The sequence below is a fragment of the Taudactylus pleione genome, unplaced genomic scaffold (genome assembly GCF_031769625.1).
Source record: "Taudactylus pleione unplaced genomic scaffold, aTauple2 ptg000830l, whole genome shotgun sequence".
Lineage (NCBI taxonomy): Eukaryota > Metazoa > Chordata > Amphibia > Anura > Myobatrachidae > Taudactylus > Taudactylus pleione.
The window spans coordinates 20,954-45,340 of NW_028285232.1; the positions used below are offsets into that span (position 1 = coordinate 20,954).

General features: G+C 43.8%; 1 protein-coding gene across 1 annotated transcript in view; it reads right to left on the reverse strand.

Annotated features, from left to right (window-relative positions):
• Window positions 1-3,189: 3,189 nt before the first annotated feature.
• The window catches only part of LOC148474559 (von Willebrand factor A domain-containing protein 5A-like), a 49,535-nt gene continuing 28,337 nt past the window's right edge, over window positions 3,190-24,387 (reverse strand). Inside the window, exons 5-10 of the mRNA XM_088458414.1 lie at window positions 23,765-23,934; window positions 20,016-20,148; window positions 18,395-18,564; window positions 8,688-8,776; window positions 6,587-6,731; window positions 3,190-3,273 (exon numbers count right to left, since the gene is read on the reverse strand). Of these exons, the coding sequence (XP_088314540.1) occupies window positions 3,190-3,273; window positions 6,587-6,731; window positions 8,688-8,776; window positions 18,395-18,564; window positions 20,016-20,148; window positions 23,765-23,934 (791 nt within the window). The remainder of the gene's footprint in view (window positions 3,274-6,586; window positions 6,732-8,687; window positions 8,777-18,394; window positions 18,565-20,015; window positions 20,149-23,764; window positions 23,935-24,387) is intronic.

Here is a 24,387-nt window from a genome sequence, read left to right on the forward strand (position 1 = left end):
CTCCCAGCCCGCGCCATGCCTTTAATGAGGGACGTGGAAGCTCCTTCCCCAATCCCGAATGTGAAACACCTGTAACGTTATCAGGGACAGGGGAACAAGACGGGGAGAGAGAAGAGCAGAATATGAATAGAGGTAACAAGTGACTGAGAATAATTCTACCCCACCCTGTCTGAAGGTATCAGCTTGTAATGGAGGAAACAACTATTATACTGAATTAATAAATAAATCTACTATGAGATAAAGACCAGTGTAGGAAGCTATTGTACATCGCTCTGATCGTGGCTGCTCACCTACTGATTACACTACAGTATATTCATCTTTTCCTTTAAGTTAACAGGGTGCAAAAGTTTGGGTGAGATGCTCCTGATTACTAGTACACCTGTAATAGACATACCGCGCTAGCACTGCAGGATAATACAGTGACACAGAGGGAGAGAGGAACCTGATTACTAGTACACATGTAATAGACATACCGCGCTAGCACTGCAGGATAATACAGTGATACAGAGGGTGAGAGGGGCCAGATTACTAGTACACCTGTAATAGACATACCAGGCTAGCACTACAGGATAATACAGTGATACAGAGGGTGAGAGGGGCCTGGTTACTAGTACACATGTAATAGACATACCACGCTAGCACTGCAGGATAATACAGTGATACAGAGGGTGAGAGGGGCCAGATTACTAGTACACCTGTAATAGACATACCACACTAGCACTGCAGGATAATACAGTGATACAGAGGGTGAGAGGGGCCTGGTTACTAGTACACATGTAATAGACATACCACGCTACCACTGCAGGATAATACAGTGACACAGAGGGTGAGAGGGGCCTGGTTACTGGTACACATGTAATAGACATACCACGCTAGCACAGCAGGATAATACAGTGATATAGAGGGTGAGAGGGGCCTGATTACTAGTACACATGTAATAGACATACCACGCTAGCACTGCAGGATAATACAGTGATACAGAGGGTGAGAGTGGCCTGATTACTAGTACACATGTAATAGACATACCACGCTAGCACTGCAGGATAATACAGTGATATAGAGGGTGAGAGAGGCCTGATTACTAGTACACCTGTAATAGACATACCACGCTAGCACTGCAGGATAATACAGTGATACAGAGGGTGAGAGGGGCCTGATTACTAGTACACCTGTAATAGACATACCGCGCTAGCACTGCAGGATAATACAGTGACACAGAGGGTGAGAGGGGCCTGATTACTAGTACACATGTAATAGACATACCACGCTAGCACTGCAGGATAATACAGTGATACAGAGGGTGAGAGGGGCCTGGTTACTAGTACACATGTAATAGACATACCACGCTAGCACTGCAGGATAATACAGTGATACAGAGGGTGAGAGGGGCCTGATTACTAGTACACATGTAATAGACATACCACGCTAGCACTGCAGGATAATACAGTGATACAGAGGGTGAGAGGGGCCTGATTACTAGTACACCTGTAATAGACATACCAGGCTAGCACTGCAGGATAATACAGTGATACAGAGGGTGAGAGGGGCCTGATTACTAGTGCACATGTAATAGACATACCACGCTAGCACTGCAGGATAATACAGTGATACAGAGGGTGAGAGGGGCCTGATTACTAGTACACCTGTAATAGACATACCACGCTAGCACTGCAGGATAATACAGTGATACAGAGGGTGAGAGGGGCCTGATTACTAGTACACATATAATAGACATACCACGCTAGCACTGCAGGATTATACAGTGATACAGAGGGTGAGAGAGGCCTGATTACTAGTACACATGTAATAGACATACCAGGCTAGCACTGCAGGATAATACAGTGATACAGAGGGTGAGAGGGGCCTGGTTACTAGTACACATGTAATAGACATACCGCGCTAGCACTGCAGGATAATACAGTGATACAGAGGGTGAGAGGGGCCTGGTTACTAGTACACCTGTAATAGACATACCGCGCTAGCACTGCAGGATAATACAGTGATACAGAGGGTGAGAGGGGCCTGGTTACTAGTACACCTGTAATAGACATACCACGCTAGCACTGCAGGATAATACAGTGATACAGAGGGTGAGAGGGGCCTGATTACTAGTACACCTGTAATAGACATACCGCGCTAGCACTGCAGGATAATACAGTGATACAGAGGGTGAGAGTGGCCTGATTACTAGTACACCTGTAATAGACATACCGCGCTAGCACTGCAGGATAATACAGTGATACAGAGGGTGAGAGTGGCCTGATTACTAGTACACCTGTAATAGACATACCACGCTAGCACTGCAGGATAATACAGTGATACAGAGGGTGAGAGGGGCCTGATTACTAGTACACCTGTAATAGACATACCGCGCTAGCACTGCAGGATAATACAGTGATACAGAGGGTGAGAGTGGCCTGATTACTAGTACACCTGTAATAGACATACCGCGCTAGTACTGCAGGATAATACAGTGATACAGAGGGTGAGAGGGGCCTGATTACTAGTACACATGTAATAGACATACCACGCTAGCACTGCAGGATAATACAGTGATACAGAGGGTGAGAGGGGCCTGATTACTAGTACACATGTAATAGACATACCACGCTAGCACTGCAGGATAATACAGTGATACAGAGGGTGAGAGAGGCCTGATTACTAGTACACATGTAATAGACATACCACGCTAGCACTGCAGGATAATACAGTGATACAGAGGGTGAGAGAGGCCTGATTACTAGTACACATGTAATAGACATACCACGCTAGCACTGCAGGATAATACAGTGATACAGAGGGAGAGAGGAGCCTGATTACTAGTACACATGTAATAGACATACCACGCTAGCACTGCAGGATAATACAGTGATACAGAGGGTGAGAGGGGCCTGATTACTAGTACACATGTAATAGACATACCACGCTAGCACTGCAGGATAATACAGTGATACATAGGGTGAGAGGGGCCTGATTACCAGTGCACATGTAAGAGACATACCACGCTAGCACTGCAGGATAATACAGTGATACAGAGAGTGAGAGAGGCCTGATTACTAGTACACATGTAATAGACATACCACGCTAGCACTGCAGGATAATACAGTGATACAGGGGGTGAGAGGCCTGATTACTAGTACACTCACACAGACATGACACTTATACACAGTACACGGAGGATCATTGTAATTACCGGTGGTTTTGGTCATTTTTCTGGACCTCTGCTATCACCTCCTTTGTGTTCCCGACTTCTCCATCGGTGAAAACAAAGAGCTGAGAAGAGGACAGAGGTAAGGAGCACAGATTAATAACACAGCAGTATAATCTATCCCAGCCTGTAATCATGTGTATTCCTCATTATTCATATACAGAGAATCCTGTCTCAGTGTACTAGACCTGTACATCCCGCCCGTAAGCTGTTACGACAGACTGGGGAAAGTGAGGGACAGGTATGAGTATGATATATACTGTAACACACATGCTTATATCTCTCCCCGTACTCCTCCTGTACACAGCAGATGTGACTGGGACTAATTACTTAAGTAGTGCTGGTAGATCTAGGACTATAACTCCCAGCCTGTCACAGCGCAACTGAACCTGGTGGTCATTTACCGGGTCCGGCGGTGCTAGGTTCCTGGCAGGCGAAGGACAGTAGACGGGAAGTCCCCAGAAACCGCTGTCAGATGCTCTCCCCCCCCCTCCAGCGGCTTCCGCATACAGGCGGCCGTGGCTCCCATAGTGACTCGCACGCCACTCTGTTTAAGATTTAAAGGGCGCGGGATTAAGGCAAAATCTGATTGGCAGTGTAATTGAACTTTGACCTGTATAAGGAAGTTCCTGGGAGAACTCCAATGCCAGAGTATAGGCTCATACGTTGCTCCAGCATACCTTGATCTTGTGCTACTGACTACCTGCTCCTGACCTCGGCTCTCCCTCATGACCTGTCCTGTCTTCTCCCTGGTACTTTGCTGTCCAGTTGGTTTCTGACCCAGCATGTCGACTACGCTTCTTACGTACTTCCAGCATCTCTCACAAGCATGCCAGCACCTGTAAGAGGGAGCCTGGGCAGAGATCCACGACCTGGGTGTCCGTCCCTTCTTGCGGTGAATACCACCGGCATGTTAAACTTTGCGCCTCACCTCTGGGTCTTCGCCAATCCAGAGTACGAGCCAACATCCATTACCAGTCTGTGACACAGCCCTAGGACTACACTCAGCAGGAACGTTCAACAGCTGGTTACTGTATTTAATGCTGGAATGGAGAATGTAGGTGTCAAGTTGCGGTTCTTTAGGCCTGCTTACCTCACCTGCCGTTGTTGCTATTCTGCTTGGCTGTCAACCACATGCTTCCCATCTCATGACCAGCAGGCACCAATCACACCACATCATTACCCACATGACCTCTCTGCCCAATTGGTGCACTTACTGTAAGTTTCATTGGCCCACTGTCCCATTGCCAGTACAACTTGTCCTTGTGCCTAGTTCCTGGTCTCAGACGCGGTCTGTCTGCCTTGTTTCATGCATGCCACACTACTGTGTTGCTATACCAGTGTGAATATGCGTTGCCATCGTGCCTGAGCCTGCGTGGCACTCTCTCCAATCCTCCTGCTTCCACACCTGTGATTCCTGCATGTTCGCTGTGTGCTCTAGCTGAGTATCATCCAGAGATGCCTCCAGCCGGTATCGGAGATTCGTATGCTGCGTCCCAAAACTCAGCATCGGATCAACATCGCCACCATTGTCGTAATGTTTGTAGCATCGGCTGGTGAGCTGAAGCTTACTCAGACTGGCTGCTTCCTGCCGCTTGCGAGGCCGGGAAACCTGCATCATCTGACGCAAACCCTGGCCTCGCCACTCCCAGAAAAGAGGGGCGACATGACCCAATTTACATTAAAGGCAGGCCTCCAACTGCAGGACCTGCCTCCAAATTTAAAGGGGTTGGCCTGCAAAGTCCACTGTTACACTGAATCATGAAGCAGAGACCGTACTCTGCAGCAGGCTCCATTTTAGTTGGGCTGGTCATTTTGTTATGGTTTCAACAGAGCACAGGTGACGGCAGGGTGTGCTGAGCCCTTGAAGGCTGTAGAGCACACAAATAATACAATACACAGTCAATGGCATGCAGGCAGTGAAATTCAGAAACTATATACAGACGCGACTTAGCAGTGGGCAGGCAGATAAACAAAAGCCCCAGTTTACAGCATTCATCATGGACAGGCTGCTGACAGATGGGTTCCAGAGCACAGGTAGAGAGCAAGAGCAGACAGGGAACTACTCAGGAACACAGGGTACACACTGGGAGTTTACAGTCACTAGGAACATGCAGGTCTACAGAAAACACTTGGCAAATACCCTTGTAGTAATCAGGGATGCTGAATGCTGTGGAACAATGCAGCAAGAGTACAGGATGGCACTAGAAACAGACATGAGGTATCTTACACGAGATTCAGTAACAAGATGTCCAGATGGAGAGAGTCCAACACAGGCAGGAACCGAAACATCTAGGACCGGTCATTACCCCATATCAGTGGGTCGTTTATAACAGGTGATGCACAGGTGAATGCAGTAACTGGGAGATTCACCCCTCACAGGTAAGATACACAATAGTCCAGACAGCAGCTCCTACTGGTGAACCCCAGAACTGCACAACCTGAATACATCCTAAAATTCTGGCTGCAGTAGCTTCTAGCCCCTGTCCAGACTGTTACCCGAGATTACCAAGGGCTCCATTTACTACAATCCGCATTTGTAATGCAGATTGTAGTGTGATATTACCGACTGAATTCAGGCAATATCACAGGGATTTACTACAAATCCCTTGCAGGGACAGAGCTTGCGAGAACGCTCTGTCCCTGCCAATCCCCTCCGCAGCCTTATCACGGTATTTTTGCAAAATATACCGTGACAAGTGCCCCAAGCATGCGTCGACCGGCCGGCGCCACTGCTACCCCCCGGTGCTAAGCCTCGCCCCTCTGCGCTAAGCCCCGCCCCCCGTGATTGCGGACCCCCGCGACCCCCCCCCCCCTTAATTTCACTTACCTGCAGTTATCGGGCCTCCGGTGATGTTCTCTGTCGCTCCGGTCAGGTGACATCCCATACTGCACTGGGACCCTGTCAGGTGACGATCGGGCCGCAGTGCAGCATGGGAGACCAGCTGACCGGAGGGAGGACATCACCGGATCCCCAAACTCCGGTCCCTGGACTCAGGTAAGTTTGTTTTTTTCACTTTTTTTTTTTTTTTTTTTTACAGTGAATCAGCGTGTGGTCTGTTTAGACCACACAGCTGATTACTGGGGCCGGCTCCGAGCTCTGCCCGTTATAGCGGAGCAGGAGTCCGGTAACCGGGGGAGATAATACATAATACACGTTGTCATTATGGGGTATTGTGTGTAGAATTTTGAGGACAAAAATGAATTTATTCCATTTTGGAATAAGGCTGTAACATAACAAAATGTGGTAAAACTGAAGCGTTGTGAATACTTTCCGGATGCACTGTAAAATGCTGTATCTGTGGTATCTATACGATAATAATATATAATGGAGTCACAATATGTTCCTGCTCCCACCGCACATTCCGGGTCACTTACCTGTCTGGGGTGATCTGGTCTCCCGGCTGTTTTGTAGATTTTCTTTAGAGGCTGAAGAATTTCTGTCCCTCCAAAATTTGCATCCATCTCATTAACCTTCTTCACAGCCTCCTCCATGGATGTCTGTGTGTACTGCACACTCTCCCTGAGGGGTACCGACAATTAGTATGTACAGTATGTATTGTACAGCCACAGTATAACGGGGGTCCTCCCATGTACAGCCACAGTATAATGGGGGCCCTCCCATGTACAGCTAAAGTACAATGAGGGCCCAACCATGTACAGCAGCAGTATAACAGGGCCCCTCCCATGTACTGCTGCAGTATAACGGGGGCCCTCCCATGTACAGCAGCAGTATAACAGGGGCCCTCCCATGTACAGCAGCAGTATAACAGGGGCCCTCCCATGTACAGCCGCAGTATAACAGGGGCCCTAACATGTACAGCTACAGTATAACAGGGGCCCTCCCATGTACAGCAGCAGTATAACAGGGGCCCTCCCATGTACAGCAGCAGTATAACGGGGGCCCTCCCATGTACAGCCGCAGTATAACAGGGACCCTCCATTGTACAGCCGCAGTATAACGGGGGCCCTCCCATGTACAGCTGCAGTATAACGGGGGCCCTCCCATGTACAGCTACAGTATAACGGGGACCCTCCCATGTACAGCTGCAGTATAACAGGGGCCCTCCCTTGTACAGCTGCAGTATAACAGGGGCCCTCCCTTGTACAGCTACAGTATAACAGGGGCCCTCCCATGTACAGCTGCAGTATAACAGGGTGCCTCCCATGTACAGCTGCAGTATAACAGGGGCCCTCCCATGTACAGCTACAGTATAACAGGGGCCCTCCCATGTACAGCTACAGTATAACGGGGAGCCTCCCATGTACAGCTGCAGTATAACGGGGACCCTCCCATGTACAGCTGCAGTATAACGGGGACCCTCCCATGTACAGCTGCAGTATAACGGGGTGCCTCCCATGTACAGCTGCAGTATAACTACTAACATAGAACGATCCCTGGCTGCAATTTGGGAAGCCGCTGATGGGGGTCTCAATACATTGTCATCTGGCTGCAGCATTAGCGCATTGTCGCACAGCAGCTGCGAATGCATTAGCGTACATCTCTGAGTTATATATATTATATTTCTGGGTACATTTTGTCACCACTGATATCTGGCTTGTACATACATTTGACCTTATCTAATAACACGGTGCTATGTGTAGGAATGTTCTGTCACCCAGAGACACCAGATCTGCATATTTCATGTAAAGTTTAGAAGAATAAAGGCAACATCTGATTGGTTGCTAAGGGTTACAGCGCATCTGTTTCCATAGCACAGTGCTACTATATCTGCCAGTGCGTTTAGTATTTAGCACATTGGTAAGAGAGCCTCAAAGTGCCAGCAATGAAATATCCCACCAGAGTGACGATCTCAGCCCAGGGACAGTGAAAACTGGACCAGCTAAGTCCTATTTCCTCCTTCTCCCTCTTTATTCACCTGTGTGTTTGGTACAATAACCATCTATACACAGCGCCCCGGCCACTCCCAGGCTGCCACCTGCGGCACAATGTAGACAGTAACATCAATACCACTGTTACTGGCCTCTCCTGCGTCACATCTGATTAGGCGCAGCTGGCACAACTAAATCAGACGCTGGACAGAGTCACTAAGAAACTACTGTTCCTGGGAAGGGAGAAGGGCATACACAAGTGCCAGCAACTGGCTCCTTTACATGAGCCGCAGTAAGAGGCGACAGTAGGGAGCAGTATAAGGTGACAGTAGGGAGCAGTACGAGGTGACAGTAGGGAGCAGTATGAAGTGACAGTAGGGAGCAGGGACCAGAGGCTGTAGAAGTTCTATACACAATAATGTAAGGTGAACATTGTTCTCTTGGGTATTTATCCTGCAAATCACATCCACAGTCAGGGACAGTAACAGTAGGACATTAGCCGGGTGGAGGATAATGACAGTGAAAAGAAAGGATGATTCTGCCATAAATAGATTATTTCCAGCTGGACAGACAGAGCAGAGCCCCCTGAACCAGGGAACAGCATCGCCCAGATTAGACGGCTCCAATCACAGCTCGTTATACTCACGGGAAGAAGGACTCAAAGTGGGACCCAAATCCAAAGATATTGAAGTAACATCCGAGGGGCAAACTCTTTACTAGAAGCACCAGGGTCTCCTGGAGAGAAGATATAAAATAAATCAGATGCACATAAAACCAGTAACACCCTTTGACTCTATCACCCCTACATCCCGTCTCTCTCACACTCCTGCTGCTTATACACGTTTGAAATCCCTTTAGAAATCAGTCCCTACCCAAGGATGCGTCCAAACTCTCAACCATACATGCAATTTCCCGCCTGGACTATTGCAACCTCTTTCTATCTGGCCTTTCTCTTACCCGCTTCTCATCACTTCAATCCATCCTTCATACAGCCATTAGTCTCATTTACCGATCCTGCCCCTTTTGTTGGCCTCACCCCCCTGCCAACTACTTCACTGGCTCCCCACCAACCTCATAGTACAATTCAAGATCCTCACCCTGGCATCTAACGCCCTCCACTCTGTGATACCCCTTTCACACCGCATTGCAGGGTTGGCACATGGGATCTTGTACACCGGTCCATTCCAGGCGCGACCCAGCGGAGACCACTTTCAGACTGCAGGCCCAACCCGGCTTATTGACAGTTTGAGGATGTCACCGCCGTCACGTGGAGAGCTGGTGATCGGAGATGAGATCATCTACAAGCGCCAACTCTTCCTATGATGTAAACAGGTTACCCATTCACAATGCTCCACGAGCCGCGTTGAACCCGTGTTCAACCCTGCTTGTTACCCGGAATTAAATGCTGGGATGCTCGACCCAGGTTATTTCAACTGGGCCCTTTTCTCACTCAGCAATATCCCAACCTGGGTTATTACTGGCAGCGTGAAAGGGGTATAAGTCACTCTCTCGCCCTATTAGACTCTCTTTCAGTATCCCTACCATCAAACAGGCTTTTGAAATCAGGGGCGGATCCAGGGGGATCCTGCCCACCCGCATCACTTCCCTACTACCCACTACTGCTGCCCAGCTTTCCTCTCCACGCTGCTGTGTGCTGGGCTAGGGAGTGTCCGTGCAGGCTCACAGCTTGTAGTGGACACTAAGCTGCATAATGAATCAGCGTTCTTTGGGTGTCACAAATTACTGAGCGCTGAATTTACATTCTAACTGTAGATAACCCATCATCACTTGCACCCAGCAATTCCCGGACGCTAATATATAAAATCACTGTGTTGAGAGCTTTTCTGTTTGCAATGAGCTGCACACGAGCACATGAAAGCCCACTCCCCCTTTGTGTCCACCCACAGACGGTCTAGAATGTAAGTGTCACGTTTGGTTGTTTTTTAAGATCCAAGACCCGTGGACTTGGCTATTGGGTCATTGCGGAATGGTGGTGGTATAATCTGAGGTTTAAACATAGGGCGAGACCCATGTGGTAAAAACCTGGTGCCTTCAGAAAGGTCAGTGACCTGGAAGGCTCCCAGTCTGTCCCTGGAACCAATAGAGTGGAACTCAACCCCTTACCCTGAATACAGGAATAAGGGGTCGGAACCAATGTTTGAGAACTCAGGGAACAGAGCAGAAAGTAATACAGGTAATCAGTAGCACACCTGGAATCTGCTGAGAGATGCCGCAGACTGATTACCAGAGCTGGGTCAATGGAGCCTGGACCCTCAAAGAGGAGTCTAGACCCAGCACCCAGTCCCCAACAACCGGAGTGAACGCTGGAGCAGAGACTCAAACACGAACCTCAATTCTCTATGAGAGGAACCTAAGGGCAACAACCACCATCAATAGTGGTACCGATTTTATAGTGAGTAGAGGAACTCAGTGTAGGTCAGGAGCTAGAGGCTGCAGATGTAGCACCGGATTGGAACCAGAGATTTGAACCGGACTGGGACCGGAGGTACAGTAACATCAGCTTAGCAGAGTGGAACCGCAGGCTTGAACCGGAATGGGACTGGATGTTCCAGCAGCAAGCCGGAGTGGAGCCGCAGGCTTGAAACAGGCAGTCAATCTGAGGTAGCACTTACTCTTTAGTGAGTGAGATCACTGGGAAGTGAAAAATCACATTGTTCTAACAAGGTGCTAGTGTTAGTTGCAGGCTTAAATATTGCGCTCGTCAGGTATAGGAGGAGGCAGTCATGTGAGCGCAGGAGACCGGTAGAGACTGCATACTAGAGCTCACCTGACCAGAGCCAACATGGCTGCGCCCATGACCCTCAGGAATGTAGTGACAGCGCTCTTGGACAGAGAGACTCAACTTGATAAAACACAGCTGGACAGAGTAAATATGACTAAGTCCCGGTTTTGTGACAGTAAGATCATGCGAGCAGGGCCCGCTCTCACTCGCTACGTAATTAGAAGATTTTTTAATTATGTATACCTATAAAGTTCTTCTATGTAACTATACCGTCTGAAGACCCCTTTTGTAATATGCAATTGAAAAAAGAAGAAGAAACACTCCCAGCACTATTTAAAAATGAGTATGTATAAAATATACCCAAATACCATGTATATGTTTATTAACGTGTGCAATTTTAAAATTAAATTTAGCAGCAGAACAGTTTAATGTGCTTGTGGCAGCACATATAAATACCTGAGTACCAGGTGTATTTTAAGGTACAACAATTAATATAGGGAGTTCTGCGCTCGTATGTTATCAAGAAGATCAATAAGAATGAAACACAATTGTCACCATATAAAATATAATTTTTTTTACTGGTTATATTGTTGACCGGTCAAATATAAAACATTTACATAATATAAAAGATAAATACTGTATTTAATGCAGTATTAATAAGAAAAAACAAAAAATATAAATTAAAAAATGTGTATACAAGAAAAGTACTGGAAGAGGTGGATCCAGAAAAAATAAAAATTAAACAAAATATGTCGGAGTACAAAAATACTAAAAAATAAGTAGTCCAGTAAATGACATATGGATATTCTAATTTATCCCCACCTGCAGGTGTGTATAATTGGTATTCTCAACCGGGAAAATAAAGAGTCCTGTATTCAATTTTCTCAATCTCTACAGAGCTTTAAGCTCTAATTGGTATCATCAAAGGAACTCCAAATCAGGAATCAGGATCATATATCCACATCCAGATGGTTTATTATAAGCAATAGCGGAGGAGTTTTGCGTGTCCGGAGAGACAGAAGTTAAGCGGCTACCTTAGAGAGGTGATGGTGTGCCTGCCGCGTCTCGATCCTGGCCTCAAACTCCGGCTGTTAGTGGGTGTTTGCTGGGATAGCGGGTCTCGCGTCTCTGATGTTATTAGTAGGCAGGTGGGCAATGTATATAGATAGTCTGGAAAGGTCCAACCATTAATCCGCTGACGAGTTTCGCTCCACGGATGGGGGCTTTATCAAAGAGTGACTTAATACTCCACATGGACCTCTTTTTATTCGTTCCAACTTTCTCATTGGTGTATCAAAAAATGTTGATTATTAACACCTGTCTAGAGCCACCTCTTATCCACCGCCCCCAGCACATATATACTCCACATATAATCTCCGAAAAACGGGGAAATACAATCAATATAAACATCAAAATTAATAGTTCTTCAAATGAGACAATATCTACATACAGCAAGAGTATTAATTGATCTCCAAATTTATCATGCAGCAATATTCTGCTTTAAATAAATATAAATCTCCATTTTTATGAAAAATAAAAAACAGAAATAATAAATAATCTCTACATAGGGCTAGTTGAGTCTAGAACCCTCAACCTTGTGCATCCCAGCAATTTGCTTTATCACTATGCTATTTCTCTCCTTTCATTTCATGGTGCCCAATATTAGTATACATCTTGAAGAAGGAAAATCATGAATAAATATAATTTAATACAAGTTAGAATAAATGGTTATAGAGCCCCATATAGGGAGAATAAATTATTAGCACCTATCTAAATCCATCTCTTGTCCACTTCCCCCGACACACATATATTGCACAAATCTCCAAAAAAAAAAAGAAAAAAAAAGAAATATAAATCGATATAAACATCTGAATTAATACTTCGTTAAATAGGGCAATATCTAAATGCATCAAAAATATTAGTCGATTTCCAAATTTAGCATACAGCAATATTATGCTCCATCAAACGATGTTCTTGACACAGACCAAGGGGCCCCTAGGATGTTTAAGAAACGGGAGATTGAGTATCAATCCCACTCTCAAAATAAAAAAAAACATTTCATAATCATAGGGAGAATATTATTGGATGGAATTTATCTCATAAAAGGGATAATGGACCTCAACAGATCCAACATTGGAGGCAATTAGATACTAGACCAAAGAGGGATTATAATCAACATCAAGTACAAACCCCCAGAGGGTCTTTTTTAGGAGAGAACAGGGTGGGAGGAGTAGCAACACAGAACAGATTTCTACCACTAGCCAAAGAAACCCCCAAACGCTCAAGAGATCTAGAGGAAGAAGATGTGGTAGAAAACTACATAAGAAAACCCAGACTGAAGTAGATCAAAAAGGAATATTCAATTTGACAAATAAAATATTATCACCTGATCAAATTAGACTTTTGAAAAAGGGTTTGAACTTTGCACCTACACAGAATCCTAATATATTTAATCTTTTTGTCGAATTGAATTATTTCATACGTGACTTATGTAGAAAACACTACTTTGCAGCAAAAAAAACTTAAGGATGATGATTCAATTAGTCCAATTATTTTAGATGATATGGATTCATTGTTGACTCTCGAAAATTTATGGGACGACAATGATGTATCAATAGATAATACACCGATAAAAAATTTTTACATTAAAGATCAAGCTAACTTTTCAAGAAATGGGAAATCCTTTAAAAATAAGTCTAAATTCTACCCTGTTAATCATAAATCATCTACTATTCTATATTGTTATAAAAAGACTTTAGATGACTTTCAAAAAATTTGTGCAAAGAAAACCCATTGGTCTAATCTGACAAAAAGGGAGTCAGCAGCTATAAATTTTTTGGGAAAATGATCATTCTATAGTTATAAAAAATGCTGATAAGGGTGGGGGGGGGGGTTGTTATATTAACTAGAGAAATTTATTTGAAAGAAGCATATTCCCAACTTCAAGATACCACCTTCTATAGGGAATTGAGAGGGGATTCTACTCCAGAATATTCATCAAAATTGAAAATATTATTAAATGAAGCCCTCAGAGGGGGAATTCTATCCAAAGATGAATTAAATCTTCTATATGTTGATTTTCCAGTTATTCCTTTATTTTATCACATACCAAAGATTCACAAATCCCTCACAGCACCCCCGGGTCGCCCTATTATTTCTGGTAATGGGTCCTTCACAGCAAATCTATCACAATTTAATGATTATTTTTTACAAAAATATGTCATCTCCCTGAGATCCCACATCCGGGATACAACACATTTATTAAATAAACTTAAGGATATCCATTGGAAATCTAGTTATGCTTTTTTATCGCTCCATGTACAGCGCTGTACACTCATATACCACATAATAAAGGGATTAAAGCTGTGGAATACTTTTTGGATAAGGATGTGGAGATCTCAGGAGGACTTAAACACTTTTTACTCACAGCTATCACTTTTATTTTAAAGCACAATTATTTTATATTTGAAGGGGTTTTTTATTTACAGCTACTTGGAACAGCTATGGGCACTAGGTTTGCGCCGAGTTTTGCCAACTTATATATGGGACTATTTGAGGAGGAATTCATTTGGGCAGGTCCCTTTGGCGCAAACCTAGTGTACTATGGCCGTTTCATAGATGATTTAATTATTATTTGGGATGGGGATTTTTCTTTAGCACATCAATTTATTGGTCACTTGAATATTAATGATTATAACCTTAACTTCACATATACACATAGTCAAATCCAAATAATTCACCATTGTGTGACTATCTCCTCTGAGGGTGGAACCATTAAAACAATAAATTACAAAAAATCGGTAGATACCAACAATTTTCTGCATTTTTCTAGCAGCCATTATAAACCATGGCTGCAAAACGTTTCCTATAGTCAATTTAGCAGGCTACGGAGAAATTGTTCCTCTATGGATGATTATAGATTACAAGCTAATGTCATGTTCCAAGATTTCTCTGTAAGAGGTTATTCCAAATCATTATTACAGGCAGCCTACATGAAGGTAGAGAAAAGTGATAGAACAAAACTAATTGAGATGAAAACCAAACCTATAATCAGTGAGAGTTGTGATCAATCGAGGGTCACTCAAATGAAATTAATTTCAAAATATAATAACCAATCAATCAATATTAAAAAGATTCTACAAGAAAACTATAGGATCCAACAACAGGATCCTATATTACAACCCACACTTGCACCTCATCTAAATGTTATTTGTAGGAAAAATAGGAACTTAAAAAATATTCTGGCACCTAGCATGCTTAGGAAAATTCCCAAGGAGAAGACTAACAGTAAGACCTTTACATGGCTACCAGTTCCCACGGTAGGATGTTTTAAATGTGGGAAAACTAGGTGTCTGACATGCACTCACATTTCCAGTAGGACTTTAGAGGTTGTGTCCCATACCAATGGAGGGACATTCCCTATACGAGAATTCATTAATTGTGACACAACATACTGTGTGTATTTGCTGCAGTGCCCTTGCGGCCTGATGTATGTGGGTAGAACAACCCGATCTTTGAAAACAAGATTCAGAAAGCACAGGAATAACATCAAAAGAGGTTATAATAAACATAGTGTGTCCCAACATTTTCAGGACAGACACAATAGTGATCCTAGGGGTCTAATAGTAGTAGGACTACAACATGTGGGTAATACGATTAGAGGTGGGGATAGGTTTAGGTATTTATGTGAAAAAGAAGCGTATTGGATTTTTAAACTTGGTACCTTGTTTCCATTAGGGTTAAATGATAATATAGAATTCGAATCCTTTGCTTAAGAGAGTTAGATCAATATTGGCATATACGTATAGAAGCATTCTCTATGGGGTACCACTACCATTTATTCCAATCTGCATTATAGTGGATGGATGGAGCTAGTTTCTCATGTGCTAGATTATTCTGTTTGTAACTGGAAATATCGGGTAGAGCTGGCCTTCAAAACTGTGGGTTAAGGGTCTACTATAGGGAGTATACACAGGTATTCTATACCTAGAGTACCATAAGTTTTTGGGAAATAGTTTACTATGTGTCATTCATTGTGGGGTACCTGGTATAGGGTGAATAGACTGGAGCCATTTGGAATTAAGGGGTTCCTTTGACATTTGTTTGTGTGCTATAAATATAACAATAAAATCAATAAATTGGGATTATGATTATCCTGTTTGAGCTATGGTAGTTATAAATATTAGATCATTACACAAATTTCCTTTTTTTCCTCTCTATGTTGTATATTATTATTGAGCGTCATGAAATGAAGGGAGAGTAAGAGCGTAGTGGTAAAGCAACCGGCTGGGATGCACAAGGTTGAGGGTTTTACACCCAATTAGCCCTATGTAGAGATCATTTATTATTTATGTTTATTTCCAACACAAATGGAGATTTTTATTTGTGTAAAGCAGAATATTGCTGTATGCTAAATTTGGAGATCGACTAATATTTTTGATGCATTTAGATATTGCCCTATTTAACGAAGTATTAATTCTGATGTTTATATCGATTATATTTCTCTGGTTTTTTTTTTTTGGAGATGATATGTGCAATATATGTGTGCCGGGGGAAGTGGACAAGAGATGGATTTAGATAGGTGCTAATAATTTATTCTCCCTATATGGGGCTCTATAACCATTTATTCTAACTTATATTAAATGATATTTATTCATGATTTTCCTTCTTCAAGATGTATACTAGTATTGAGCACCATGAAATGAAAGGAGAGAAATAGCGTAGTGGTAAAGCAAACGGCTGGGATGCACAAGGTTGAGGGTTCTAGACTCAACTAGCCCTATGTAGAGATTATTTATTATTTCTGTTTTTTATTTTTCATAAAAATGGAGATTTATATTTATTTAAAGCAGAATATTGCTGCATGATAAATTTGGAGATCAATTAATACTCTTGCTGTATGTAGATATTGTCTCATTTGAAGAACTATTAATTTTGATGTTTATATTGATTGTATTTCCCCATTTTTCGGAGATTATATGTGGAGTATATATGTGCTGGGGGAGGTGGATAAGAGGTGGATCTAGACAGGTGTTAATAATCAACATTTTTTGGTACACCAATTAGATAAAGTTGGAACGAATAAAAAGAGGTCCATGTGGAGTATTAAGTCACTCTTTGATAAAGCCCCCATCCGTGGAGCGAAACTCGTCAGCGGATTAATGGTTGGACCTTTCCAGACTATCTATATACATTTGCCCACCTGCCTACTAATAACATCAGAACCGCGAGACCCGCGATCACGGCAAACACCCACTAGCAGCCGGAGTTTGAGGCCAGGATCGAGACGCGGCAGGCACACCATCACCTCTCTAAGGTAGCCGCTTTACTTCTGTCTCTCCGGACAAGCAAACCTCCTCCGCTATTGCTTATAATAAACCATCTGGATGTGGATATATGATCCTGATTTGGAGTTCCTTTGATGATACCAATTAGAGCTTAAAGCTCTGTAGAGATTGAGAACATTGAATACAGGACTCGTTATTTTCCTGGGTAAGAATACCAATTATACACACCTGCAGGTGGGGATAAATTAGAATATCCATATGTCATTTACTGGACTACTTATTTTTTAGTATTTTTGTACTCCGACATATTTTGTTTCATTTTTATTTTTTCTGGATCCACCTCTTCCAGTACTTTTCTTGTATACACATTTTTTAATTTATATTTAGTTTTTTCTTATTAATATTGCATTAAATACAGTATTTATCTTTTATATTATGTAAATGTTTTATATTTGACCGGTCAACAATACAACCAGTAAAAAAAAATTATATTTTATCTGGTGACAATTGTGTTTAATTCTTATTGATCTTCTTGATAACATACGAGCGCAGAACTCCCTATATTAATTGTTGTACCTTTTGTAATATGGCCATGTTCCTCCTGCGGAACCCTAGCGATGCCTTATAAATATAACATAAGCGTAATCTGTCCATGGGTCCAGATTACTCCAGTACTTCAAGAGTTTATCTGAATCTATGCCACGTGCAGAAACTGCTTTTGGCTGTATATAAAGAGCACACGTATACTATATACATATATACTGTGTGTATGACACCGTATGGGTCATCATTGCCTCTCAGAGATCTCTAACAGCTTTATTAAGAGCTGCTACTGAACAATAAACTGCTCCTAAAAGATCCCAAATGACGTCTGATATATGGCGAGTTCCCCTGACCTACAGATAAGATCTGACTATATTGCCTGAGCAGAACGATTACTCCTAATGGGGGAAATTACCTGCGCATGATTGAGGTGCAAATAGAGATTCTACAAGGGTCATTTAGGAAAGTGGAAGCCCCATATACAGTATAATACAGAAAGAGAAATCCCAATGGCAGAAGTGTCAGATCGAATAGAATGATCAGCTATATTACAGGTTATATACTCACACATATTGTATCCCCACAAGATTTTATATAGTTAAATAAAAGGAACAAAAGCATAACCCCCCTCACTACGGCACCGCTGGACACCAGGCAGCGAGGACACATACAAACACCCATGTACCAATCACAGGGCAGGATCCATTCAGTCACAGGACATTAATGACCCCCACAAACACCTGCCCTGATAATTAGTGACGCGGAGGCCCCGGCACTCACCTTAGCGCTCTGAATGCGCTGTGGAGCATTAGGCTCCGAGTTCATTGCACATTCCATACTCCCAGAGCGGTCCACAAGGAATATAAACTCTCCACAGCTGGACTGTTCCTGGCTCTCTGGGAAACTGGGGTAGAAATTCAACATCACGACAGAGTCGGTCATAATGGTCCCTATAGAATATAGAGGGGAGAGGTGATGTATTATGTAACAGAGGAAGGAAAAGCTTTTATATACAGTGTACAGCAGATGTCCTGTATCTTGGGAACAAATCATGAAAACTATAATCTCTTTATCTACAGACAGAACGGACCCCTAACCAGCTTCATGCTCAGAGCACGGCTTCCACTGGGCACTAAGACAGGTCTACCCTGTATAGGGATCAGTATAAGGTGGATGGAGCCAGCATTAGTCAGGATAGAGATTAGTATAGGATGGATGAAGCCAGCATTAGCCAGGATAGGGATCAGTATAAGATGGATGGAGCCAGCATTAGCCTGGATAGGGATCAGTATAAGATGGATGGAGCCAGCATTAGCCTGGATAGGGATCAGTATAAGATGGATGAAGCCAGCATTAGTCAGGATAGGGATCAGTATAAAGTGGATGAAGCTAGCATTAGTCAGGATAGGGATTAGTATAGGATGGATGAAGCCAGCATTATCCAGGATAGGGATTAGTATAGGATGGATGAAGCCAGCATTAGCCTGGGTAGGGATAAGTATAAAATGGATGAAGCCAGCATAAGCCTGAATAGGGATCAGTATAAAATAGATGAAGCCAGCATTAGACAGGATAGGGTTTCGTATAGGATGGATGAAGCCAGCATTAGCCAGGATAGGGATAGTATAGGATGGGTGAAGCCAGCATTAGCCTGAATAGGGATCAGTATTAGATAGATGAAGCCAGCATTAGACAGGATAGGGATTAGTATAGGATGGATGAAGCCAGCATTAGCCTGGGTAGGGATCTGTATAAGGTGGGTGAAGCCAGCATTAGCCTGGATAGGGATCGGTATAAGATACATGGAGCCAGCATTAGCCTGGATAGGGATCAGTATAAGATGGATGAAGCCAGCATTACTCTGGATAGGGATCAGTATAAGATGGATAAAGCCAGCATTAGCCTGAATAAGGTTCAAAATAAAATGGGTGAAGCCAGCATTAACCTGGATAGGGATCAGTATAAAATGGAAGAAGTCAGCATTAGATTGGATAGGGATCAGTATAAGATTGTTGGAGCCAGCATTAGCCTGTATAGGGATCAGTATAAGATAAATGGAGCCAGAAGTAATATGGAGAGGGATCAGTATAAGATGGATGGAGCCAGCAGTAATATGGAGAGGGATCAGTATAAGATGGATGGAGCCAGCAGTAATATGGAGAGGGATCAGTATAAGATGGATGGAGCCAGCAGTAATATGGAGAGGGATCAGTATAAGATGGATGGAGCCAGCAGTAATATGGAGAGGGATCAGTATAAGATGGATGGAGCCAGCAGTAATATGGAGAGGGATCAGTATAAGATGGATGGAGCCAGCAGTAATATGGAGAGGGATCAGTATAAGCCGTACTACTGCACATGGTGTGGGGGATGAGGTACACATGGTCTTTGCTTGTGGCACCTGATGAAGTCGGTCCTGATTCCTGTGTAGATTGAAGCCCCACCTCCACAATGACACTAGGCTTGTTCACATCCGTGTAATAAGCGAGTAACTCCACATCTCGCTCAAACTTGTGACCCTCCGCCAGCGACACCTGTAACCATCAGAAGAATCATTTAAAATACATTATAAAGAGGAATGGAATCCCCCCCAATATCAGATTTACCCTCTGTAATAGGCCACACAGACCATCGTCTTATTGTTATAACACACTTTTTTAGTTGTGGTGATGATGTTTGAAAACATCTACGCTAAAAGTGATTGGACAATTCAGCACAAGCGAAATGGTCCCATACCTACCATTACACATGAGTTCCAAACGGCCACTAATGTGGCCGTTTCAACAAGAACTCTTCATAGGGAGGCCCATGCACTTGCAATGAATGTTCTTATCAGGACGACAATGCCACCTGCCATGTTTTCAGGGCGACACTTGAATGGCATACAGAAAATGTGGTGTCCCGAATGGACTGGCCAGCTCAGAGTCCAGATCTTAACCCCACTGAGAACCTCTGGGACGAATTGGAGCGATGGGTGCGTTGTAGGCCGACTCAACCTTCTTCTGTGTCACTGTACTTAATGCGTAATGGCAAAACATAGGACCTTGTGGACAGTTTGCCAAGATGGGTGTCTGCAGTAATCATTGCACGTGATGACCTACACAGTACTGACGTCACTAACATCTCACTGATCTATTTGCTGTCAGTGTCTGAACACTTTTGTCTACATAGTGCACCACCAAACTCATTTATGTCACAGACTTCTGAAGACTTGAGCGCAGATACAGATGTGCCCTCATACACCTAGCCTCAATACACCACTCGGCACGAGATTCCTGGCACCACTAAGCCGCCCTGAGAGGTGTAGCGTACCGTCTATTTCTTTTAAACGCCACTCACAGTACTACAGACACTGGACTGCGACGTAACCACACACAAAAATTAGGACTCAGATTGATCAGTTCAGTCTAGCAGGGAATTTTTATTGCTTTCTGTTGTTTTAATTATGCAAATAAGATGCACATTTTCAGCGTGATAGATGCTTGGCGCAACCGTGTTGCCCGGGACTTGGCGTGCCAAAAGAAGCGGTTTGGTGCAACTGAAGCCATAAGTATACGAGGACACATCTGTACATCAGCTCGGTGGCGTGTCTGTGGTGGGTGCTGGGGGTGGGGGGGTGTAACTATACAAATCTAGCCAATCCTGATTAGCTGATCACATATTGACCCCGCCAGCTGACAGCACATCAATAATTAACCTTTGGCTGTTATATCAAATCTCAGCTGTCTACTTGGATCACTTAACTGACATTTCCGGTGGACTATTGCAGAAAAGAGGATTCCCATAAGATTTTTAAAGGTGAAAACAGCAGATGTATGTAATTTGCATGTTAGGTTTTTCTGTGTGTTTATATGCAAATTACATTTCATATGGAATTTGTATTTTTTTTTACATTTATTAATAAGTGTCTAGACGGAATCGGTATGCGGCAGCCCGACACTGGGACAGATCCCGGCAGCGTGAGCCAGACAGCGCTGGAAATTTCCGATCATTGTAAGGTAAGTATAGACTAACCTAACCCTAACCCTCCCTTAGGGGTGCCTAACCCTAACCTCCCCCCCAGTGCCTAACCCTAATCCCCCCTGTAAGTGCCTAACCCTAACCCCCCACCCTTCCCCGCTGCCTAAACCTAAGTCCCCCCCGGGGGTGCCTAACCCTAAGTCCCCCAAGGGGGTGCCTAACCCTAACCCCCCTCCCCCTAGCCTAACCCTAACCCTCCAGGGGGGGTGCCTAACCCTAAGTCCCCCCCCCCGGGTGCGCTAAACCTAACCCTAGTCTGCTCGCCGCGCCCGGCATCCCTTTGATTGGGATGCTGGGCGCCGGTCTCCCGGTGTCGGTGAAATGAGCGGCGTCTACATCTAGACGCCGGGCATTTCACCCTCGCCGGGATATGACAGTCGGGAAGCCGGTGGTCAGTATAATGTCAGCCGGCTTCCCGATTGCATCCCGTCTAGACACTATACTCTATTGTACATTATATGTGCAGCTACATTATTATATGAATCCTACATGATAATAGAAATTCAGAGGTATTGGTTGCATACATTTGCAAATATATGATTAAGCGCCGGGCCAGCGTCAAGGCTCCTCTATACCGGCGTCCCTAACATTAAGGGGTTCACGTCCGAGGCGCAGAGCAGCCCAAAAGAACCCAGCCAAGGACGACTCCCAAGGCATCACAAGAAAAATGGAAGAAAGGTGATATTGATTAGCTTGACACATCTATACTTTACACTTCACTATCACCTTTCTTCCATTTTTCGTGTGATGCCCTGGGAGTGGTCCTTGGCTGGGTTCTTTTGGGCTGCTCTGCGCCTCGGACGTGAACCCCTTAATGTTAGGGACGCCGGTATAGAGGAGCCTTGACGCTGGCCCGGCGCTTAATCATATATTTGCAAATGTATGCAACCAATACCTCTGAATTTCTATTATCATGTAGGATTCAAGTATTTTTGCTAATATTGCTGCTGTGTGCTGGAGGGAATCTTCTTTTTTCTGTGGTTCAGTATAAACCTCGGCCTTTACAAGCACCTGAGCAATATCATTAAGCTGATGTGAGCGACCACCATACTTTCTATTTACATTATTATATGGTGTACAAATAGGGTAATGTATTTACTGCTAACACGATTAAGCTGCATTTCTTACTCATTGGTTTCCTACACTATTGTGGGCCGAATGTATACACACGTCTGATGTACATCTCATGTGAATGTTAGTATAATGCTGGATGCAATTTGAAATATGTCAGTCTGAACACAAGGAAGAAAATGTGCTTTCTGCACTTTGGGAAAACCCCCTTATTTAATGTTAAAGCTCAGAAGGGGACGCGAGGATGAAATCTGCATATCAGGAGGTGTGTAGTGAATTCATCGCCTGATTGGTCAGTAGCTGCAGTCATCCAATCAGGATTGTTACTTACACACACTTCCCGCCCATATTACTCTGACTGCCAATAGCTGGTCCTCCTCTGTTACAAACTCTTAACTTCATTCCTACAAAGCTATGTAATGGCAATGATAATACCGATGTTATAGTGTGTTACACAGTCCTACAAAGCTATGTGATGGCAATGATAACACTGATGTTAGAGAGGGTTACACAGTCCTACAAAGCTATGTAATGGCAATGATTATACTGATGTTACAGTGTGTTACACAGTGCTACAAAGCTATGTAATGGCAATGATAATACTGATGTTACAGTGTGTTACACAGTCCTACAAAGCTATGTGATGGCAATGATAATACTGATGTTACAGTGGGTTACACAGTCCAACAAAGCTATGTGATGGCAATGATGACACTAATGTTACAGTGTGTTACACAGTCCTACAAAGCTATGTAATGGCAATGATAACACTGATGTTACAGAGGGTTACACAGTCCAACAAAGCTATGTGATGGCAATGATAATACTAATGTTACAGTGTGTTACACAGTCCTACAAAGCTATGTGATGGCAATGATAATACTAATGTTACAGTGGGTTACACAGTCCTACAAAGCTATGTGATGGCAATGATAATACTGATGTTACAGTGGGTTACACAGTCCTACAAAGCTATGTGATGGCAATGATAATACTGATGTTACAGTGTGTTACACAGTCCTACATGAGAAACGTCACATCTATGTGCGATCTCCTCACCTTGGCCGCAGTCTTGTCGGCGTCAGTATATTGTAGAGGGGTGATGTCACAGTTAGACTCTATCTTGGCAATGCCGTACGCAGACTGGAAGTGAGCGCTTAGACTCAGGGTGTACGGGATCTGCCCAATAGGCACCTGTGGGCGTGTGGCGGTTACACTCACATCGTGATCTGTACGGAGACAATTAAATGTCAGAGAGAAACGGAAAGTCACATACATACGATACGGCATAAAATGGCTGCCAGCAATGTGCTGGAGGAACAGGTCGGTACAGTGCTCAGCTCCGGGTACAATGACAAAAATGTAAGTTTCCTGCTAAACGTGACTATAAGATATTTATTACTACTATGCCTGAGACAAACACAAGGACATTCTTAGTGCGTTTAGTTTTGTAATGATCAGTTCAGATGTTACTCTCTGTCCTGCTGTGCTAGGACCATTATTCAGGACAACTCAGAGCTGCCACAGATAAGTGTGAGGGATTGTGACCTCTCCCAGAGAGGAAGGTGATGCCTGTGACCAGAGTAATGTCCCCTCACACACAATGAGACTCACAGCTACTATAGGGAATAATCAGTCAGTCATTCTCCACCAGGTGACTCTGGGTTTTTCCTAGTGGGTGT